At 42.6% G+C, this 21514-nt stretch overlaps 1 protein-coding gene across 1 annotated transcript in view; it reads right to left on the bottom strand.

Annotated features, from left to right (window-relative positions):
- The window catches only part of Il20ra (interleukin 20 receptor subunit alpha), a 40266-nt gene extending 22303 nt beyond the window's left edge, over nucleotides 1-17963 (bottom strand). The window contains exon 1 of the mRNA XM_021174991.2: nucleotides 17605-17963. Coding sequence (XP_021030650.1) covers nucleotides 17605-17701 — 97 coding nt within the window. The 5' untranslated portion in view covers nucleotides 17702-17963. The remainder of the gene's footprint in view (nucleotides 1-17604) is intronic.
- Between the last annotated feature and the right edge of the window lie 3551 nt (nucleotides 17964-21514).

Raw genomic sequence — 21514 nt, 5'->3', positions numbered from 1 at the left:
TCTCCTTCTCCTTCTCCTTCTCCTTCTCCTTCTCCTTCTCCTTCTCCTTCTCCTTCTCCTTCTCTTCCTCTCTCTCTCTCTCTTTCTCTCTCTCTCTTCTATTTTCTCTCTTGGATTGCTTCTTTTGGGCAAAGTGAGCAAATGACTAGCAGGTCTAAGGAGAGGCCAATGCAGTAACTGTGCCAACTAACTCTTACTGAAGATCTGAATGACATGACCTTGCCAAGAACACCTTAGTAATCACTGGAACAGATCCTCTGGCCCTGGGCTAGTTTTCAGATGAGGACAGCCTTGCTGGTTTCTTGAGTATTTACTTACAAGGTACTCCTAGCCACTACTTTGAGAAGCCTCTCCTGCCTCCTGGTCCTCAGAAACTATGTGAGATAATGTGAAATTCTTGTAGATGCTCAATTTGAAGTAATCTTTACACACAGCAAAAGAAAACAAACTTAAAAATTATATAAAACTGAAAGAAAATAGGGTACTAATTGCTGAAAGAAGAAAAAAAAACTGAAAGGAAGAAAATGCCCCCTTCATGGTCAGTTATAAGTGAGCATACGCATGAAACTTAGCTAACCCTGGAAGGTTCTCATTATTACTTCTATGTATCTTTATGAAGAAACTTAAGTACCAAATGAAACTAGATGGTGCAGGACTTTAATCCCAGTCCTCTGGAGGCAGAGGCAAGCAGGTCTCTGAGTTGAACAGTTGAGGCCAACCTGTTCTACAGAATGAGTTCCAGGACAGTCAGGGATACACAGAGAAATCTTGAAAAATCAAACCAAAACAAAAGCAGCCAAACCAAACCAAACCAAACCACACACATGCACACACACACACACACACACACACACACGAAAAGACTAGAAACTTAGCATCATTTTAATAACAAATGAGAGCCATAGAAAGATTCTTTTTTAAAAATAAGATGGTTAGTTAATACTGTAAATATTCTGACGATGTTTCAGAGTGTACACTTCTTTAGTAGAAACATATTTTAAAGTAGACATTGCTGTCTAGCTTACTATTTTTCAAAGGAACACTGCAATCTCCAGTCCTGCAGAATTGTCACTGGGACTGACATTATTTGCTTTATTGCTTAGGCAAAAAAATATATCAGTGTTGGGTCATCTCCTTGTCAATGGATCAATGTTTTATCCAGGGGGTAGCCCCATTATGAGCAAAGTAGGTCATCTCTTTTCTCTCCATCTCTCCAGGATATAGAATCTATTCCTTGTTATGACATGGCCTGCTGATTTCCAAACCGTTTTTATCAGAGCATATTAAACCATGCTAGCCATCTTCTCTCAAGCACAGAACATTTTGTTTCTCTGCTCATAGACTGTGTATTTCTAGAAGTGGATTCTGCCCAGCAGCTGCAGCTTGGTAGTAATTTATCTGTCTGTATCTGCCACACCTTTTGTTAATTATGGAGTTTTCATGACTTGTGTTTGGTCAATGACAATAAATGGCTCTAACTACAATGAAATTTAAGCATTCTGCAAAGGGTTATGAGTATCCTCATAGCTGGTTGCTCTCTTGCTCCAGGTCTCATTTCAGTAGATAAGGGTTCTTTAGAGACAACTGAAAATGGTAAGTTCAGAGACTCTGTTTTAATAGTGGATTTAGTATGAACAGAAAACTCAATTTGCACAAGACTGTTCAAACCATATAGACTGTAAAAACCTTCATGTATTATAGTATTTAGTTGAGAGCAGGTGAATGTGTATTAGAAATAGTTGCTAAGGTTTACAATCCTTACTGTGCCTTGATAATTCTGTGCGCTTTATACAACCAACTCAGTCTCCACAGAAGCCCTGTGGTAGATGCTATTATCATCCTAACTGTACAGATAAGGCAACTGACAAATAGAGAAGTTAACTGCACAAGTTCATGCAGCTACTATGAAGAGAAATGGACTTGAGAATCACATAACCCTTATAAGCTCACTCAGCTACCACCCTTGCAAAGCAGTTACGCACAGAGAAGTCAGAGCTTATGGGAAAGCATGTATAGTCTATGGAATTGTTATATAAAATAATTTAAGTGTTACAATGATTTAATACTGACATGGTCAAAACATTAATAATAATAATAATAAACCCACACCATTTATATAGCAGGAGGCTCTTTCATTTTCTGTCACAATACTGACTTTCATGTCCTTCCCCTTCCTAGCTACATTGACACCCTAACCCTCAATGTCTCTGGATGTGATTCCATTTGGAAATAGGCAGGAACTCCATTAAGGCGAGGTCACTCAGGAGCAGCACAGGCTCCAACACATCAGGTGGCTTTATAAAAGACAGCCACGTGAAGAGAGAACACAGAGAGGGAACCGTGTGACATGGTGACCAAGGCTGGGATGATGCATCTGCATGCAAGTCCAAAACTCCTCAGGACTTCCAGAAGTTAGGGGAAGGTGGGCACAAATTATTCCAGAGGCTTCCAGCAGGAGTACAGTGTGGTCAACACCTTGATTTTAACTTCTAGCTTCCAAATAACCAAGGAATAAAGCTTGTCATTTCAAGCCAGGAGCTAATGCCAGGGGCTTACTCTATGGATATCTAAAGGTGGCTTATCAGATGGCTGTCTGCCCTTGTACAGCCTCTGGCCAGTGGAAATAAGGATAGCACTAAAACAGTTAGTTAGGTAGGTAATTAATTAAACAAACAGGTACATTCTTATCCAATGGCGATCAGACTAGAAAAGGGTGTATGTTATAATTGTGAGTTACAGAACATACCTTAAATAAATAAATTTAAATCTCCTTAAATACTTTAGACAAGGGATTTAAGGAGAAAGCTAGGCTTGGATGGGGAAAGCCATCCAAGAAGGCAGGGCTCTTGAAGCTGTCAAAACACAGATGTTGCAGCACTGGAAGATATAAGTCCTTCTAATCTCTAAAACCCTGGGAAGGCACCTGGATGACATTTGAAGCTCAACGAGAAAGTGATCCGATCTTCAGCAGGAGTTGTTAGAAGTCTATTTATGTCCAAGTGGCTGACCTGACTCTGGAGTGAGGTTTGAGTACAGGTTCGAAGGGGCTGGACAGAATAGAAGGGGAGACCAGTGAGATTATCCCAGTGTCAGCCCAGGGAGCAGGCAGGGTTTCCACCTCCATGCAAGCTTGGGGGCAATGCAAGCTCAACGTCATGTAGAGCTGGGACAGAGAGCTCTGTGGGATGAACAGGTGAAGATCTATCAAGGGGTCATTGCCCCTTCGCTTGTTTCAATGATACAAAAAAATAACTAAAAGCAGGAGTAATGCTTTTTTTTTTAAGATAAGAAAAATACTTGACAAAGGAAACATGAAGTAGGGAGATAGCTCACTCAGTAAAGTGCTTGCCATGCCAGCATGAGAATCCGGGTTCAATCCCCAGAGGGCATGCAAAACCCAAGTGTGGGGTTCTTTATAGCTGGACTTGTGGCTAGGCAACCTGACTCAACCAGTGAGCCCAGGTCCCAGGAAGAAATCCTATCTCCATAAACAAGGTAGACAGCTACTGAGGAATAACACTTGGTCTCCACATGTGTGTATACACATCTGTAGGTACACATGCACACACACACACACACACACACACACACACACACACACGCACATGCACACGCACACACACTCACACTTACATCTACATCATCCTCCCAAAGGAAAAGTAAGTTGATAATTAGTAATTCTCTTGAGATTAAAAAAAAACTACAAAATTTTAGGTAAAATTTCAAGTTTGGAAACTTGAAAGTTCCCTCTGAATAAATGTCCCAGTTGCAATGAGTTACGTTTGTAAGCTCATACTGCTAAGATAATTTAATCAACATTAAATTAAAATAGTCACACCTACATATTAACAGGAGCCACTCGCCAATTTAAACATTATAAAAGACATAATCTGTTTCCGTAGACTGTGGCCTGAAAGCACAACTCTAACTCTTTGATCCATAGGTGTCACACTCTTAAGTCTAAACTTGCTGAATCAGAATGCAAGGTTACAGATCCAGAGGGTACATACGTCCTTTGTGGCCAGCCCTGCTCTCTCTCTGCTGTTTTTCCAAATGCACCATGTTCACCAGGCACATCTAATCACGTTAGTCTGGTCTTTTATGTCCTTAGATATTACTGCTCTGTGTCTGCTATGTCTTTTGGAATTAAAACCCTGCCATTACTCTACCTGGGCATCATTTACTGAGTTCCAGCTTGTGCTATGGTTTTAGCAATCTTCTTCTTCTTTTTTATAAAGACAAATCTTATTTTTGTATTTCTTATGTATGTGAGTCAGTTGTTACTGTCTTCAGACATGACAGAAGAAGGCATTGGATCCCGTTACAGATCCCATTACAGATGGCTGTGAGCCACAATGTGACTCCTTGGGATTGAACTCAGGACTTTTGGAAGAGCAGCCAGTGCTCTTAACTGCAGAGCCATCTCTCCAGACCCTTAGCAATATTCTTATGGTGTGGGGTCTATACCTCACTGTGGTATTCATGCCACTGACCATTCTTGACAACAGACATGTATCTGGGTGGAAACTGGTCTTTACAAGGAATATGGAACTCTTCAGACCCATGGAACATGCCGGAACTATAGGCTTCCTTTTGGTTTTCTTGACTATTGTAGGGGCTAGATCCCTTTGAGTTTTAGAAATTAAAAAGATCTCCATCTCAACAAATCTGTAAGGGATCGGCAGGGAAGTGTTCGTCAACTTAATGAACTTGAAAATTAAAAACTGGTTGCCTGTATTTGTGAACTAACTCATTTATATTTATAGACCTCCCGGTGCCTGTTTCCCTCCTCTTAGACTTTGGTGCCAAATGTGCTTGAATTCACATGCTAAACTTGAATGCTCAACGTTCTATTTGAAAGTGGGGCTTTGGGGAAGTGATTAGGTTATACAGGCTGAGCTGCGTGGATACTGTCCATCTCCTTCTTCCCTCCTTTCTCTCTCTCTCTCTCTCTCTCTCTCTCTCTCTCTCTCTCTCTTTCCAAGACTTCTTTATTTCCCTTTCTTTCTCTCTTTCTCTCTTTCTTTCATTCATTCGTTCTTTCTTCCTTCCTTCTTCCTTCTTTTCTTCTTTCTTTCCTTTCAAGATTTTCTCTTTCTTTCTTCCTTTCTTCCTTTCTTTCTTTTTCTTTTTCTTTTTTTTTTGGAGAGGAAAGGGTTTATTCAGTTTCTTTCTTTCTTTCTTTCTTTCTTTCTTTCTTTCTTTCTTTCTTTCTTTTTCTTTCTCTCTTCTTCCTTCATTCCTTTCTTTCTTTCTTTCAAGATTTATTTATTTATTTATTTATTTATTTATTTATTTATTTATTTAATGTGTATGAGTACACTGTAGCTGTCTTCGGACACACCAGAAGAGGGCACTGGATCCCATTTTGGTTGTGAGCCATCATGTGATTGCTGGGACTTGAACTCAGGACCTCTGCTCCAGCCACATCCCATCCCATCCCTTCTTTTTAAAGACCCCCCCCCAAGAGATACATTTTACCTTTTACCGTGGGAAGATGCTAAGAAAGTGTTGGACTCTGCATTAGAAGGTGAGTTTTCACCAGACCTACGGGTATCTTAATCTTGGAATGTTTAGCCCCAGTCTGAAGAGCTGTGAGAAGTCTGTTTCTGCTGTTTAGAAGTCTCCTGCCTGCGGTGTCTTTCCTAGCACCCTGAGCAGATGAAGAGACTTGGTTTTTGAAGGAAACAAGGAGCTCAGTTTAATCTACAAAACAGCTCTGAAATGGAGCCCTGCGCCTGCACTCGGGTCCTTCCAAAAAGAAGGTAAAACTGAGACTTGCGACTCTAATACAGTTTCATTATTTGATTGGCTGATTGACTGATACTGTGGTACCTGGGGTTGGACCCAGGGCTTTACACTCTGCTGCTCCACCCTTCAGAATGGGTGAGGCTACAGTCATCCACCACTGTGCCTGGGTCTGGTAGGTGGGTTTTATAAAATGCAGCTGTTACAATGCTTCTAAGAGTTGTCTATGATGTGGTTGTCTAGGTATGGCAGAATAATATGCTATTTTGTTTCCTCATGATCTCAAAGCTAATACCCAAAACATTACTTATGTTTCAGTTTAGAGGCTGGAGAGATGGCCCAGCAGATAAGAGCACTTGGGGCTGTTGCAGAGGACCAGAGAGCAGTTCCTATCACCTACACCAGGGCAGCTCAGAACTGACCGTAATTCCAGCTCTAGGAGATCTGATGCCCTTATCTGGGTTCTGAGGGCAACCTGCAGCTGTGCATGTTCAGGTGCATGCCTGCATGTGTGTGAGAGATAAATAAATGTTTTTTTAAATGTTGCAGTTATTTTAATACTTGAGAATAAAAGGTATTTTCATTTTGCTATGCTTTAGAAAGTAAGAAGGTATAGATAGATTCATGCCTGCTGCGCTCTCAAAAGATGCATTTCCCCAAGAGAAAGCACAAAGAGCCAGAGCGAGGAGATTTTGGGATTCCTCATAGTTTTCTCCTTTGAACTTTCAACATTCTTACATTTATATTAAGGATTAACATGTTCAACAAGCAACAGGAAACAGACTGAGACAAGGAGGGACCAAATGCAGCCACTTCTGGGGACTCTGTGAGACCAAGTTGCTAAAGCCCGTGACTACCTACAAAAATCTCAACCTTGAGGACATCCTGCCCAGTCTTGCCCAGGGGGAAAAATGTTCCCAGATGCTCAAGCCCATTCTGTTTCTCTAAGCTGGCACAAGAAAGGATCACATGGCTCTGAGTTATTTAGCAGAGTGGGACAGCATGTCTTAACGTCTTTGAGTACACCACATGACAAATGCATGCATTGTTGGGAGTCAAGCCATGCAGCGACCTGTTATGCTGACAGAACCATGGCATTGGTGCAGACCCCAGACTCACTTGAGCATCTCAGCTGTGGTGAAACTGCTTGAGCCACCAAATCTTTGTAGTTTGATGTTTAGCTTGAAGTCATCTGGGTGTGCTTATATGGCACACAGAAACAGTGTGACCTGAAGTCACCTGGGTGTGCTTACATGGCACACTGGAGCAGTGTGACCTGCAGATACCCGGCAGCTCTTTGATTATCATTTGAATGAAGGAAGAACAGCCCATGATAAGTGGCTGGTACGGACTGTAAACTCATTTCTCAATAGGGAAACACCTTAGTAGGCATGTAAGGGAAAACACAACACAACTCGAAACAAATCTCTCAGCCCTGAGTGAGTTGGCTATTTGTAGGAAATAAGGTTAAAGGCGCTGAGTACAAAATGCACCAGAGGGTGATTAGCCTATTTCAGGAAGTAAAAAGACATAATAACTCCATCTTAATCTCCAAAGAACAAAACAGGTAGGACTGCTTTCAAGTGAGTTATGTGAAACACTGGTGTGACTTCAGGGTGCTGGAAGCCAAGGAGTTTTTCTGTTGCAAATTGTAAACCATTTACCAAATATATTAGCGGCTTTCTCCTCCTCTCCCAGCTAATTGCATACTAAGTATCCATGAAAAATAAGTCCTAACAGTGTTTTATGACTCAGTACTTAACTGGGAAGAAATATACACATTACCTAGCTGTATGCTTTGGTGTTAACATCAGTTCCTTTGAACTTGGTTTTCTTCCAGCCACCCCTGCTGTTCTTTCTGAGTCCTCTCTGTTTTACTTGTGTGTGCCTCAGTTTCTCTGACTTGTTCATTATATAAGGCACTGCAACTTACTATATCCCATTGGCTGCTGATAATTGTTTTCACATGCGCAGGTCAGAGATGTTCTAGATATGCACTGGAGCCTACACCTACACCTATTTTTTTTACCACTCAGTAAGCATACTCTAAGCAAGCTACTTAACTTTTTGTCTCAATTTCTCCACTTGCAACAATGTAACAATCAACCTGCCTCTTGGGCTTGTTTCTAATTAAACAATATTCTTGGCAGAGCATGGCACGAAGAAAAAGCTGAATAAAATAATTGTTAGCTTGGCATTATCCTCCGTAGTGACTATTCTCATTTTATAGCTGGCTGGATGGGAGATTAGGGAGGCTGTATGACTAACTCCGAGGAACTCAGTTATTTGGCAGATGCAGAAGCCCAAGTGTCCTTGGCTCTGTTTGCTAGGATACTCACCCACTGCCTCCAGGAATACTCCAAAGAACAGTGTTGTGGAATTAAAAATTATGGGATCAGTCTATTTTGCATGTTAAAGAGGGTAGTTTCTAAGAGCAGAAGAAAGTCAACAGAATAAACTATGTCTTTGAAGTTTTTGTGGTAGAAAACCATAATCATAATTCATTTAATGAGGCAGAGTGGGGGGTTAATTATGATAGGCACCGAGGTGTACACATAAGGTTCCCTTCTCACAGAGCAGCTATTCTGAGTCTGGAGCGTTACCCACCACTATTTACGATTGGGAAACCTGACTATTAGCTATCATTGGAACAGAGATTGCTATGGTAATCTACAGAATACTTGAGCCCCAAATAATGACAGAAGAGACAGGGACAATGCAGTGACATCGATGCCTATGACAGTGATAATGATGCTGTAAGCATCGCTCAGTAGGACGGGAGAGGAGGGTGACAGGATGTTCACCCAGAATTCCATCCACAACACCCTCCTGCCTTCCTGCTTTCTTTCTCCATAATGTGTACATTTACATGGGTTAATGGAGGGTAAGTCACTCAGAGAAACAAACAGGCAAAAAAAAAATATTGGCATTATTCTGTTTAGTCACACCTCAATATGCAAGTCTATGTGCTTAAACATGTTTTTATGCATTTTGAAGCAAGTAGAATTTCAAATAGAGACTTGTTTCCCCCACCCCCCAATGACTATCTTGGAATCTACCCATCAAAGACAGTCTCTCCAAAACAGTTTAAGAGGCTTATGCCTGTCCTGATGGCACTGATTAGCTCGGGGCATCTGGGGTATTGTTCCTGTTAGTAACAGTGTTTTTATAAGTAGCTGCTCAACATGTAACAACAACAACAACAATAACAACGGCAGCAGTAACAACAAACCCAGTCTTTGAATTCAACAGTGTAGCATTTTACAGCTGATTGTCCAAGGTTCTTAAAAGTGGTGTGAATGCTTTGGAAACTGCAGTTTGCTCCCCAAAGATTCAACTTAGTCACTAACTGAGATTCCTGGACTCATGTATGTTGCGCGCTACCTGCAACTCTGAAGAAAGGGAATTTAGGATACTCCCTCTTGAGAGGTTCTGTGCACAACCTGCCCCAGGGGCCTCCTTGGAAACGGCTGAGGTTAATCTGAATCTACCGACTCTGTTGTCTGCTACAGACCTGGCCCTTTGTCACTGCATCTCCTGGATTATCTTCCCTTCCCTTCTTCTTTAGAAAAGGAGCTTTCTAAGAACCAATGACCAATCTTCCCACACTTTAGGATGTTAAAAAGAATAATAATTCTTAAACGTAGGCTGGTGTCTCTAATCCTTGATATATGCTTCTGAGAGAAAAATCTGCCAGAAAGAATACAGTGAAGGCCAACACATCTGGGATCACTACAGTGTTGGAATGAACTGTGATCGGAAGCACCAAGTTCAATTAATAGACACCTTTTAATATCAGCCCACATCTTCAACTTTACTTTTAGCTCCCTTTGAAACTTGCTCTTTCTGTTCTCAATCCTAGAGGCAGTACAATTCTTCACCGACATCACCATTGTTAAAGTCTTCAGAGAGCCAACGAGAGAAAAGTGTGGGGAAAAAAAAAAAACCAACCACAGAAAAATGTGAGGGAGCTTTAAACTCACAATATATTGAGAGTTGGAAATAAAATATAAAGTGATTTAAAGATGGAAAAGACGGACAAAAGGCAGTAGAGGGAGAGAGGGAAAAACAGACTCCTTCTCACCCCCATTTCTATCAATGAATTGTAATGAAGAATTCCTGTCTGGATTCAACACACATACACACCACACTCACACATACAGCGTGTGCATGTGCACAAATACACACATACATGCATGCATGCACGCACACACACACAAACACAGACAGACAGACAGAAAGAAACACACACACACACACTCTCTCTCTCTGTCTGTCTCTCTCTGTCCTTAATTTGAAAATATGATGATTTAGGGACGGTTCAATATATACAAGTAAATAACTACCACGAGCCATATAAATGGACTGAAAGACAAATAAAATCTCACAGTCATCTTAACAGATGCACACAAGATCTTTGACTGCTGAAATGAAGCACAGTCCAAGCCTTGTACCATGTTGTTTTAAGTTTCAAGAAAGTCACCAATAGAGTCTACTTCTGTTCACTCTTGATTTAGATTTTGAGGAAGTGAAGCTGACAGACAGATTTCAGACTGTCTAATTGAACACCATGGAGATAGCCATTCCAAGCACTGTTAGACAAGACATTCCTATAGACCAGTGATTCTCAGCCTTCCTAATGCTGTGACCCTTCAATACAATTCCTCATATTGTGGTGACCCCAACCATAAAATTATTTTTGTTGCTACTTCTTAACTGTAATTTGCTATGGTTATGAATTATAATGTAAATATCTGTGTTTTCTGGTGGTCGTAGGTGACCCCAAGGAGGTCAGGACCCACAGGATGAGAGCCACTGCTATAGGGTGACTCCCCTTTGTAGTGGCAAGCTGGTGCCTTGTTGTTTCTGAGAGTGAGCGAGATGAGGGCAGACCTTTTTAGAGTTGAATTATGCCTCGGGAAATCTGTAGAGCTAGGCGCAATAAAATGAATGGGGCTCTACTTGCTGTGCATCCCTCGAAGAAGGCTGGCTTACTGAGGTGCTTATACAATTTTGCAATATTCAAGAAAAGGAAAAAGTCAGTATAGAAGCAGGCAGCTAGATGATATTTCATGGGGAAGAATCCACAGCCAGTAGCAGTTCCCTAGAGTTGCCATTGTAATGTACCACAAAGGGGGTGGCTGTAAGATATAGAGAGGCACTTTTGGAGGCTAGACATCTCAAATCAAGGTGTCCTCTGGCTGTTCTGTCCTTGAAGGTTCTTGGGAGGCTCTCTCATCCCTTCCAGTTTCTGGGGCTTATGGGTTTTCTGGGCTTATGGTGGCTGTAACTTCAACCTTTGTACATCTTTGCTTCCATGGGACCTTTCAGAGTTCTCTTGTCTTCGGGTAAGTGCACCAGTGTGGCCTAAATACAGACGACTGGGTAATGAGGTCTTTTAAGTTATACCCACAAAGACTCCGTTTCCAAATATATTAAGGGGCCATGGATGGCCTGGGTTTTCAGAGACCCTAGCACCAACCATCGACTGCTGCACTGACAGAGTTGGAACTTTCCCAGAAATAGGATGTAAACTGGGCCAATGAGCCACCCACTTCACACTTATTCATTAAAATTAGCAGGGCCTTTCAAGAACTCTGTTGACTCAGGAAGTGGGACATGGCATCTTTATTAAAAACCACAGCTAAGCACATGCACCTTTCCCTAACTGTTTGCGGTTTGATTCAGTGTACTGATGCTACAGAGAGCTGCAGACCACAGTGACTTGTTCTGCCAATGACCTGGAGGTGGGTCTGTACCCACAGAACTCCTAACTCCTACCCACTGAGTAACCACCACTTTCAGAAAGAACACCCTCTGCCATGCTGCCGTTTCTTTGTTCAGATGTGTTTTGTAAGTAAGAAATGTATGTGAAAAAGAACATTAGTACCAGGTAATTTAGAGATAGAATTCGCTTAGTGTAAGATTTACCTCCTTTTGGTTTTATGGAAATATTTAAATTAAAAAGATTAGTGTATATTAAATTGTAAATATTTGATGTAATATTTGCATTATATTTGTATATTATTTCTAAATATTTAGGTTTATAAATATATAAAAATCTATGTTATATAATATATTTATGATATATGAATATCTGATGTAAAATATAGAATTAAGACAGGAAACTTTTATTTGCTGAATTTATATGCATTTTTCTAAAGGCACCTAATATTTCTTTTTCTGTTAAGACGTGTTTATCTTCTGTTGTATCTTTCCTTCTGATCTACGTAGGAAGAATTTGACATGGTACATTGTCCTAGTTCCCTTTGTACCATGGTGACAGGGACACCCAGCAGAAGAATTTAGGAGAGGAAGGTATTATTTTGCATCAAGATATTTTGGAGGGGTTTCTGCTTATGGCAATGGGAGGTTGGAGGGGGCAGCAGCTCTGCCTGTAGAGGCAGAAACATTAAGGTAGCTGCTGTCTACCTGGCACAGACCAGGAAGCAGAAACAGTAGGCCAGAGCCAAGGACAGGAATCTGTCCCCAGGGATCGACTTCTGCTGGCCAAGCTCACTCCCTAAGCAGACAGCCTACAGACTGGGGAGGAGCATTCAAGACATGAGCCTGTGTGGGACATTTCAGATTCCAACTGCCACCAGCATACATTGTAGTAAGACTTTTCCTACAGGAGGCCACCAGCATACATTGTAGTAAGACTTTTCCTACCGGAGGCTCGCCCTTGCGCTCTGACTAGAGCAGATGTCCTGTTTTATGTTTCTGTAGATCTTTTTCCTCAGTTCTGGCATTTGCACCCTAATATTTCTGTCTTTTTCCGAAGACTACATGAAGAAAGAATCTTTTGCTTGTCAGTTAGGAGTCTAGGACAGTTCCTATGTGTGTAAGTGAATGACACTGAATGAATGAATGAATGAATGAATGAATGAATGAATGAAAAGACACCAAAGAAAAATTATTTAAAAAAATTACACTGAGGACATACTTCAATTTTTTTGAGAACACAAAGTGGATGTATAAAACACTAAGTCCATTGTGTGTAATCTGACCACCTCAAATTCTTTATTCCTCTGTACATGAAAGTCTATTTTGCACTTAATATCTATGAAATATTAACTGCAGAGATGCAGCAATATCTTTTTGTGCATATATATATATATATATATATATATATGTATACACACACACATACATATATATTGGTTATTTTACTTGTTTATATTTCAAATGTTGTCCCGTTTCCCAGTTTCCCTCTGCAAGCCCCTATTCTCTTCCCCTCCTCCTTGTCTCTATGACGGTGCTCCCCCCACCCATCTACCCATATCCCTCTATGCTGGGGCAATGAGCCTTTACAGGACCAAGGGCCTCCCCTCCCATTGATGCCCGATAAGGCCATTCTCTGCTACATCTGAGGCTAGAGTCATGGGGTCCCTACATATGTACTATTTGTTTGGTGGTTTAGTCCCTGGGAGCTCTGGGGGATCCAGGTTAGTTGAGGTTGTTGTTCTTCCTATGGGGTTGAAAACCCCTTCAGCTCCTTCAGTCCTTCCCCTAAATCTTTCCTTGGGATTCCTGTGCTCAGTCCAATGGTTGGCTGTGAGTATCTGCATCTGCATTGGTCAGGCTCTGGCAGAGCCTCTCAGGGAACTGCTATTCCAGGCTCCTGTAAGGAAGTGCAGGAATCTTAGGAGCTAGCTGATGCTGATGCAGATGCAGAAAGGTGAATGCCATCGTCTGTGCTGAGAGCACACTGTGGCACTCCTGTGTGCTGATGGTGTGAAAAATAAAACAGAAGCCCTCATATCTACTCTCAGCTTTTGCAGTGCAGTGTGCTTCCCAGCCTGACACTTCTGCAAGACTTCCTTTCAGTGGTGGACACAGACCACAGGAGATATTAAAGAGGAGAAGCTCCTGTGTATGCAGCTGGGAAGCAGTCTCCCTTTTCTCACTATAGACACCATCTTTCTGTCTGTGTATAGACCTTGGGGTACATGGTAGATGTTGAGAGTTGAGTTGTACTCAGTATCTTACAACCTTAATTGGAAACAGGACCTTTCCAGTCAATGCTCACTTGAAATTCTTACAACACGGGAAGACACGAACACAAATGCAGACAGACACACAGAATCTTCAAGAAGACCATGTGGAGGTACACAGAGAGGTGGCCACTTGCAGGGGGGAATCAGACAAGGTGGTGATTGGGGCAGTATACTTAGGAACACTTGACACTGTCAGCAACTGAAAGCTGGAAGCTGGTCTTGTAGTAGAACCCCTCCCCCCCCCCCAGTACTTAGGAAGAGCGAGCCTGCCAGCACGAGGTGCCTAGACTTCCAGTTTCCACAACCGTGAGCAATAAAGCTACGTGTTTTAAAGCCACACGGCTTGTCGTCCTTTGTTATGACTGCTCTAAAACAATTAATGTGGTTATCTATTTTCTCCGAAAGAATATCTTGTTTATTTAAGAGAATTCTGTAAGAACTGCCAGGTTAATCGGAAGCAAGAAGGCGGAGGCGGATGTAGGGAGAAGTAGGGAAGGGGGGAATTTAACTGGTGAAAACATGTAAACAAGTGTGCCAAAAGTATTCATTGCAGACAAAACGTTTTCGTTCTTTAATTGTGTGGGAGGAGACTGACTCTCCATCTACAGAGGAAGCTGGGAACATACCTATGAGAAAACGAAGTGTGACTGGGGCAAGCCTGGGCAGCACAGGGTATTTATTCTCACCCTCTGTGCTACACAGAACTGGCTACACAGCACAGGGAGTGGGTAGAGTCGTGAAAGCCGCCATCTTGGTGGCTGGCTCAAGATGGAATGTGATAACCGCCCTCAAAAAGCAGGAAGAACTCTGTACAGATAACATTTAAAATCATTTAACACTTTCCTTCGGAAGAGTGCCTTGGTTGTACAAACACCCCACCCTCACAGACATCAGGAATTCTAGAGAGAACAGTAAACCCTACTTTCTTTCTCTGTGGCTCAAAGAGGCAAGCAGCAAGTCACCTCTGCTAGGCAGACAAAAGTGTACTAGTATGCAGTTCTGCGTCTGGCCAGAGTTTGTCTCACAGAAGAGAAAATAGATGAGAAGAGGGCCCCTGTAGGTTGCAGAAATTATGGCTCAGGGAAGGACAGCCTGGCCAGGTTTTTCGTTTAGTAAGGTAGCCATCCCATCAAACTCTGCAGGAAGTCAGCCCAAGAAGACACAAATGTTTTTTGGAGAAACCATGAAAATAACACAGCGAAAGGGGGCGTGGCACAATGTCATGTAAGAGGCTGTGAACAGAGAGTGGAAAAGAGGCTGCAGTTATGGTAACTGCCTCCTGGATCAGAACACATACTCCTTATCCTGCGGGACCTTTCAGCTCAAAATAGACACAGAGAATGGATGAGAACAACAAGGAGCACGTGTTGTGCTGTCTATGGAAGGCCTTTTTTAGTGTGGGCAAGGCATCTTGCCTGTCTGGGTAGCGAGTTTCCTGTGAGACTTGCTCAAACAGGGGACAGGTAATGAATTACCCCCTGATGTTGCAGGGGTAATTCAAAGAAGCAGCAGTTGGGTAGGATGTCCAGTTAAGACCTATGAAGTCTGGCTTTCCACTTAGGAAATTAAGGGAGGACACAGTGAAGTGGAGTTAGCCAGGGTAGATGAGGGAGGGCCATTCTATCAGAGGGAACTGCGAATATGGATCCTGGACATTTGGCTTGCTCTGGGAACTTGGTAAAGACAAGAAGGGGAGTAATTAAAGTAAAGAGAGAGAGTGAGAGAGAGAGAGAGAGAGAGAAAGAGAGAGAGAGAGAGGAAGGAGGAGGAGGAGGAGGAGGAGGGGGCAGGACACATAGAACACTGCAGGATTTAGAAAATTGCAAAAGCAATGGAAGCCTTTGTGGTGTTGAACAGGGCCATGTTGTCTGAGGAATTCACTGTTCCCACTCCTATAGGCTTAAAGCGTCTGTTTACATAATGGTGATCATGGATCCTCTTCTTTGCGGAGATACAGAAACGATGCACAGAGAAGATGACACAGGAATGATCTTTAGGATGGAGGGTAATAGCCCATAGGATGAATCTGGTAAAACCTCTGCCCAGAGAGGCAGGGAGTCATTAATAGTGTTACGTAATGTAATCCTTAGGGAACAATGGGGACATTCAAAATTCCTGTAGTGGTTTACCTTAAATGAAACATCAACATGTGTATACAATGTTGATGCCACATGCAATGTTATTTCTCTTTGGGTGTCCTGGGATAATTCAACCTGATCCTATCAACACTATCTTGTATAGCTCTGAATTTTGTGCAAAAACAGTCCCAAAGTTAAACTATTATCTATTCATGAATGCTAGTGTTATACAGTTCTTAAAAGTCCATATTCACTCAGAAGTGCAGATTACCCATGGGTTCAGTGGTTAAGTGTAGGAACGGTATCCAAGCAGCTAATATACCTTCTAACTGGTTTTCCTGTATTCATGAAGTACGTGTGGAGGTCGGTCCCATGCTAAATGCTGGGTCTCATAGATCAAAAAAAAAGCGCCCAGTGGTGTGTGTGTGTGTGTATGTGTGCGTGTGTTTGCTTTAGATTTTGATGTTAAGTTAGAAGTATTGCTGCCTTCTAATATCATTTTGCCCAGTTAGTGAGCAAGTTTTATTTCTCAGATTAACACCAAGCAATTCAGTATGGTAGCTCTATTGCACACATTGTATGCAGAGATCTTCCCTTAATCATTCATATAGATGTATATGTATATGATATGTGTGTGTATATGTGTGTGTATACATATGCATGTCTCTCATCCCCCTTGATGACCGTACTTAAATCTCTGTCTAGACCTTTTATAATAAACTTCAACTGTGCTTTAAAAACAGAAACCGAATTCATATCAGGGATATTTGAATAAGCCTTTTCACATTTGGCTTATCTTGGATTATTAAAATATAACCATATACTTGCATAAATTTAGAACTTAGAAAATGATCTTCTTGTATAGACTACACGCTCAGAAACCGCTCCAAGGCCAGCGTGCATGCTTCCGGCCTCTGAAAGGCAGTGAACGTCATGTTTTCTCTGATTGAGGTCTCAGGGCAACTTTCTTTCCCCACTCGCTGGTTTTTCCAGGCTGGGGCACAGGTGATTGAATCAATTTTATAAAATTACAATCGATATTTTGGGAAGCTTTGTGGCTGTTGTCTTTAATTGAAACCATGAGATACCTTGCTGAGATACCTTGCTTTTTAAAGAGTATGTTTTTATATGGCAGAAAAACAGAAAGAAAGAAAAAAAGAAAGAAAAAGAAACTTTTAAAAAGTGAATCCGCGCCGGGCGTGGTGGCGCACGCCTTTAATCCCAGCACTCGGGAGGCAGAGGCAGGCGGATTTCTGAGTTCGAGGCCAGCCTGGTCTACAAAGTGAGGTCCAGGACAGCCAGGGCTACACAGAGAAACCCTGTCTCGAAAAACCAAAAAAAAAAAAAAAAGTGAATCCGCTTGGCTTTCTGAATTCCAGCGGTTACGGTTTAAACTTTAAAACTACAGAGAAACTCTTTCTAGTGCTTTATGTCTTAGTGTTTTATGCGTTGTTATTTCTCAGAAGTACGTATACACACGCACGCGTCAGGATTGCCAGGAGAATGGGATGTGACTTACCCCTTTGGGGCTGATTTGGCTTTTCCAAACTGATCCAAGCTCCCACAGGCTATGAGTCTTGGACTTGCCAAGGTTTTAGTGCAAGCTGCCCCTTGCCATCACTGTCACCAGTTTCGAGGTACAAGCTTTGGGCCACTCAGGAGGGCTACGACCACCCCTGTACCCCCAGCCCCAGCTCGGATTCAGCAAGCTGGAGCCCTGCGTGGACCCTTTCAGGCTCCTGCCAGGTAGCCCTTGCCGAGAGGAGCGACTCTCCTACCTGCGTGTCCCGAAGCGGCCAGCAGCAGAAGCAGAGAGAGCAGCAACAGCGGCGGCGGGGCCGGGTGGCCCGGCGCCGGGGTCCCGGGAGTGTGCATGGGCTGTCAGCTCGGGTCACATCTCGGGAACGCGGCGTGGCTTCCCCAAGGCTCCTCTCCAACAGCGAGACCCGGGGCGATGGAGCCCAGAGTCCGCTGTGCAAAACCAGCTCCCCCTGCAGGGAGTCCGCGTGAGGGTGGCTGTCTGGGTTTCAGTTCTGAGTCCACAGGCTTCAAGGGGTGATGGAGGTCAGAGCCGATGTGCTCTGACTCATCACAGCAGAGTCTTATCATTCACTTGAAATGTCAGGTTTCATCCCGGAAGAAGCTGGAAGGGTGTAATAGGTACATATTTCTCAACTTACTATTACTGCTTACCTTGGTCGAGATTTCCTCCCCACAGCCCCGAAGTCAGGTATCTTTGCATTTTACAGAAGAGCAGAGGCAACCTCAAAACACAATAGAAGTCTCCCAAGTGGGACAGGGCCATCCCGCAGCTAAGAGAAAGAAAGGAAAAGCCAGGGAACACTGTGACAAAGATGTGCGAGCAGACCTCAGGGCTTCCTCCTTTCTAGGTAGCTGTAAACATTAAACACAATGCGAAAAGAAACAAATTAACCATGTACTTCAGGCATACTCTCTCTTTCCTCCGTAGACTCCTGTTGCAAATGCACAAATAAAGAGAAATAGCCCTAAAATTGGATCAACAGACATTAAGAAGAAAAGAGTCTCAATAACTAAAAGAAAACAAAACAGACGAACAAAGAGTGGTGGTGGAGGCAGTCAGAGATGCAGCCATTTTTAGAATGCCTTACACTTCTGTTTTTTTCCGGCTCAAAGAGTCCTAAAAGTCTTGTATTGGATTTGAAGGCTTCTGGAGGGTAAAAGCAGTTGCGCTTCTGGTTCTCACCGGTAGGGGGCACTGGAGGAGGAGGGACAGGACCTGTTTGCTGCTTACTTGCTGTTCTCAGTATTTCCCAGATGCATCTTGGTTCTAGCAGCCTTTGGTCCTAGTTTCCAGCTTCTTCAGATACGCGAAGAATTTGCCTCACTGGCTGGACCCAATTCTCATGGGTCCAAATCTCCATTTAGTGAAATTCCTTTACCTTCTGTGTAGTCATGTCTTCCTTTTGTTTCTCCAGCCTTAGGAGTGGAAACTGCAATCAGTAGCTACTAGTTTCAAACTTCGACTTCTTTTTTCAGTGATCGGTTCTCTGACATCTGCCTGTTAACTGTCTTGCTTCTTTCCTTTCCTGCTCAAACTGGGCTCTTACTGATTCATATGTAATTCCTGAAAACTGTAAGAAGACAGTATGATAGCAACATATTCTTTTTATATCAATGTTAGGACATGTATGCATTTCTGTTTAAATATGACTCATTCGTAGCCTTAAAGGAGCTAGCTCAAGCAGACAGCTACCTTGCTTTTTCAACTTACACACATATTTCTTGGGAGATAGTCTACAGCCTGTTCTCTTAGGCTAGAGATGGGAAAACAGCCAGACCCTGCCCTCTCTGGTGTTCTTTCTGAGAGTACTCATGGGTAGCCAATTCAAGGTTCACTTGTAAGGACTGATCTTTCTATACTAACAGATCCCTTCTGTCCCCGGGAAGGCTGAGTTTGGCCCTGGGACTTCCTAGGTTCGAACTCAGTGATGTTTCCCATGCTCTGGAGAGGAGAGTTTCACATCTTATTTTAAACCTGTTTCCCAGAGCTCGCCTTAGGGCACTTCTTTAACATCTTTTAGTATTTTTTTTTTCTTTGTACTCTTACATTCTAACTTCCGAGCATATCTGTTAATTCCATGTAAAGAAACAGTCCTTCCCAGGTTAAATAAACTCGAGTGTATCCTCCAGAGATCTGAGAATTAACACAGTCACATAGGTATTTTCTTCCACTTATCTACATTACAACAGCGTGTCACCTTTTATCACAGTGAAATCTTAGCTTGGAGTCAAATGGACTAAGAGTTTCTGGGTTTTCTATAAAACAAAACAAAAACCAAAAAGACCCTCATGAACTCGTTAGCATCACCCTACAACTCCCACTTCCAAGCACGAACACCACACACACACACACACACACACACACACCAACAAAATACATATTTTCCTATTCCATTTTAAGTCCTGAATAGTTTCCAGGCATGTTTAGCTTTGTCAACTTGACACAAATTGGGAAGAGAGCCTCAATCAGGAATTGTCTACATTGGGGTGACCTGTGAGCATATCTGTATGAGACTGTCTTAAGATAATTGATGGAGAAGACCCAACTCACTTCAGGCAACACAATTCCTTAGGCAGGAGGTTCATCCCTGTGTAAGAGCAGAGAAATTGAGCTGATGCAAGCAAGGAAGGAAGCAAGGAAGGAAGCAAGGAAGGAAGGAAGGAAGCAAGCAAACAAACAAGTAAGCAAGGAAGGAAGAAGGAAGGAAGGAAGGAAGGAAGGAAGGAAGGAAGGAAGGAAGGAAGCAAGCAAGCAAGCAAACAAGCAAGCAAGCAAGCAAGCAAGGAAGGAAGCAAGCAAGCAGGCAGGCATATATGCATTCTTTCCTGCCATCTTTGTGGGGATGTGGTATAGCTTGCCAATAAAGGTTTCTACCTTGACTTCCCCATGGTGATGGACCTTAACTTTGAATTGTAAGCTGAAATAAATCCCACCCCCAAGCAGCTGTTTGCTTTCTCACAGCAACTGAAGTGAAACTAGAGCACCCGGTATGATATGTAATATTAATATTGTGATGTTAGTGATTGCGTCACTTGAAGCAGACACTACACTAAGGAGTTGACATATGCTGCCTCCTTTAATGCCACGAATCCTATGAAGTAGTCACCTTACCCAAGTTTCAAAGAAAGCAGACAGGCTTGAATATGTTTCTTCTTTAAGAGCAACACGAGTGGAACTGGAGCTAGCTCTGCTACGCTAATTTCAAAGTCTGTTTCTTTAGCATTTTTCTTCTTTGCCGTTTGCATTTAAGAAAATGAAGTGACTGACCTTGAATGACCTTGAAGGTGGGACTACATAGGTGAGCAGGCCAATCAAATGCTTACAGTTGTTAATTTATGTTTCCAAACTGTAAACTGCATAGTGAGTGGGAGAAAGTATGCCCTTTCCCGAAAATCAAGGACAGCCAGAGGCAGGTCTGTGTGAATGTGACTGCTTTTAAAGTCCACGTGAGTGGCTCGTAGTCACAGGAGAACCTTGATGAGATGGAGTTATTTGTAACAGGTGGAGGGGTGGGTACAAATGCAGAAAAGAGAGTCTTCGGGAGGTGGTCGGTAAGCATCCAAGCCGTCTGTGGTTCCCAGGGTCCTGTCAGTGTCCTGTCATTTGTTCTGTGTGGAATTTAGAGAGCCCTAGCAATGTTTTTGCTTTATACTATCAGCTTAAATGCAAATTTTATCTAATATCTAAAATCCTATAAAAATCCTGTCCCTCCAACTCTTCCACAAAACCATTTCATTTAGGCTATGCTTTTCTTTAAAAGAGTAATTCTTGGATATGTTCAGTGGCCGATCACTTCATTAGCTTTTCAGGGCTTCATTGTTCAACCCCAGCCCTGAAGCAGAGTTGTAACTTGAAGCATAATATACAAAGAGGAAAACGGGCAAAGGAGTTGTAGCTCTCGGAATCCTCACAAAGTAAACGCTCTGGTAAGCACCACACAAGGCCACGCGGAGCCAAAGGTTCCCACACCAGGTACCCAGTTAACAGCTCTCATCTTAGAATAAGTCAGTGGATTCTCTCAAGTCTGGCTTCTTTCACTTAACTTTACACTTACAAATGTGTGCTGCTTTGAATAAAAATGGCCCTATAAGCCCATAGGGAGTGGTACTATTAGGAGGTGTGGCCCTGTTGGCGTAGGTGTGGCC

This window comes from Mus caroli, chromosome 10 (genome assembly GCF_900094665.2).
Source record: "Mus caroli chromosome 10, CAROLI_EIJ_v1.1, whole genome shotgun sequence".
Lineage (NCBI taxonomy): Eukaryota > Metazoa > Chordata > Mammalia > Rodentia > Muridae > Mus > Mus caroli.
This window is presented reverse-complemented; position numbering and strand designations above follow the sequence as displayed.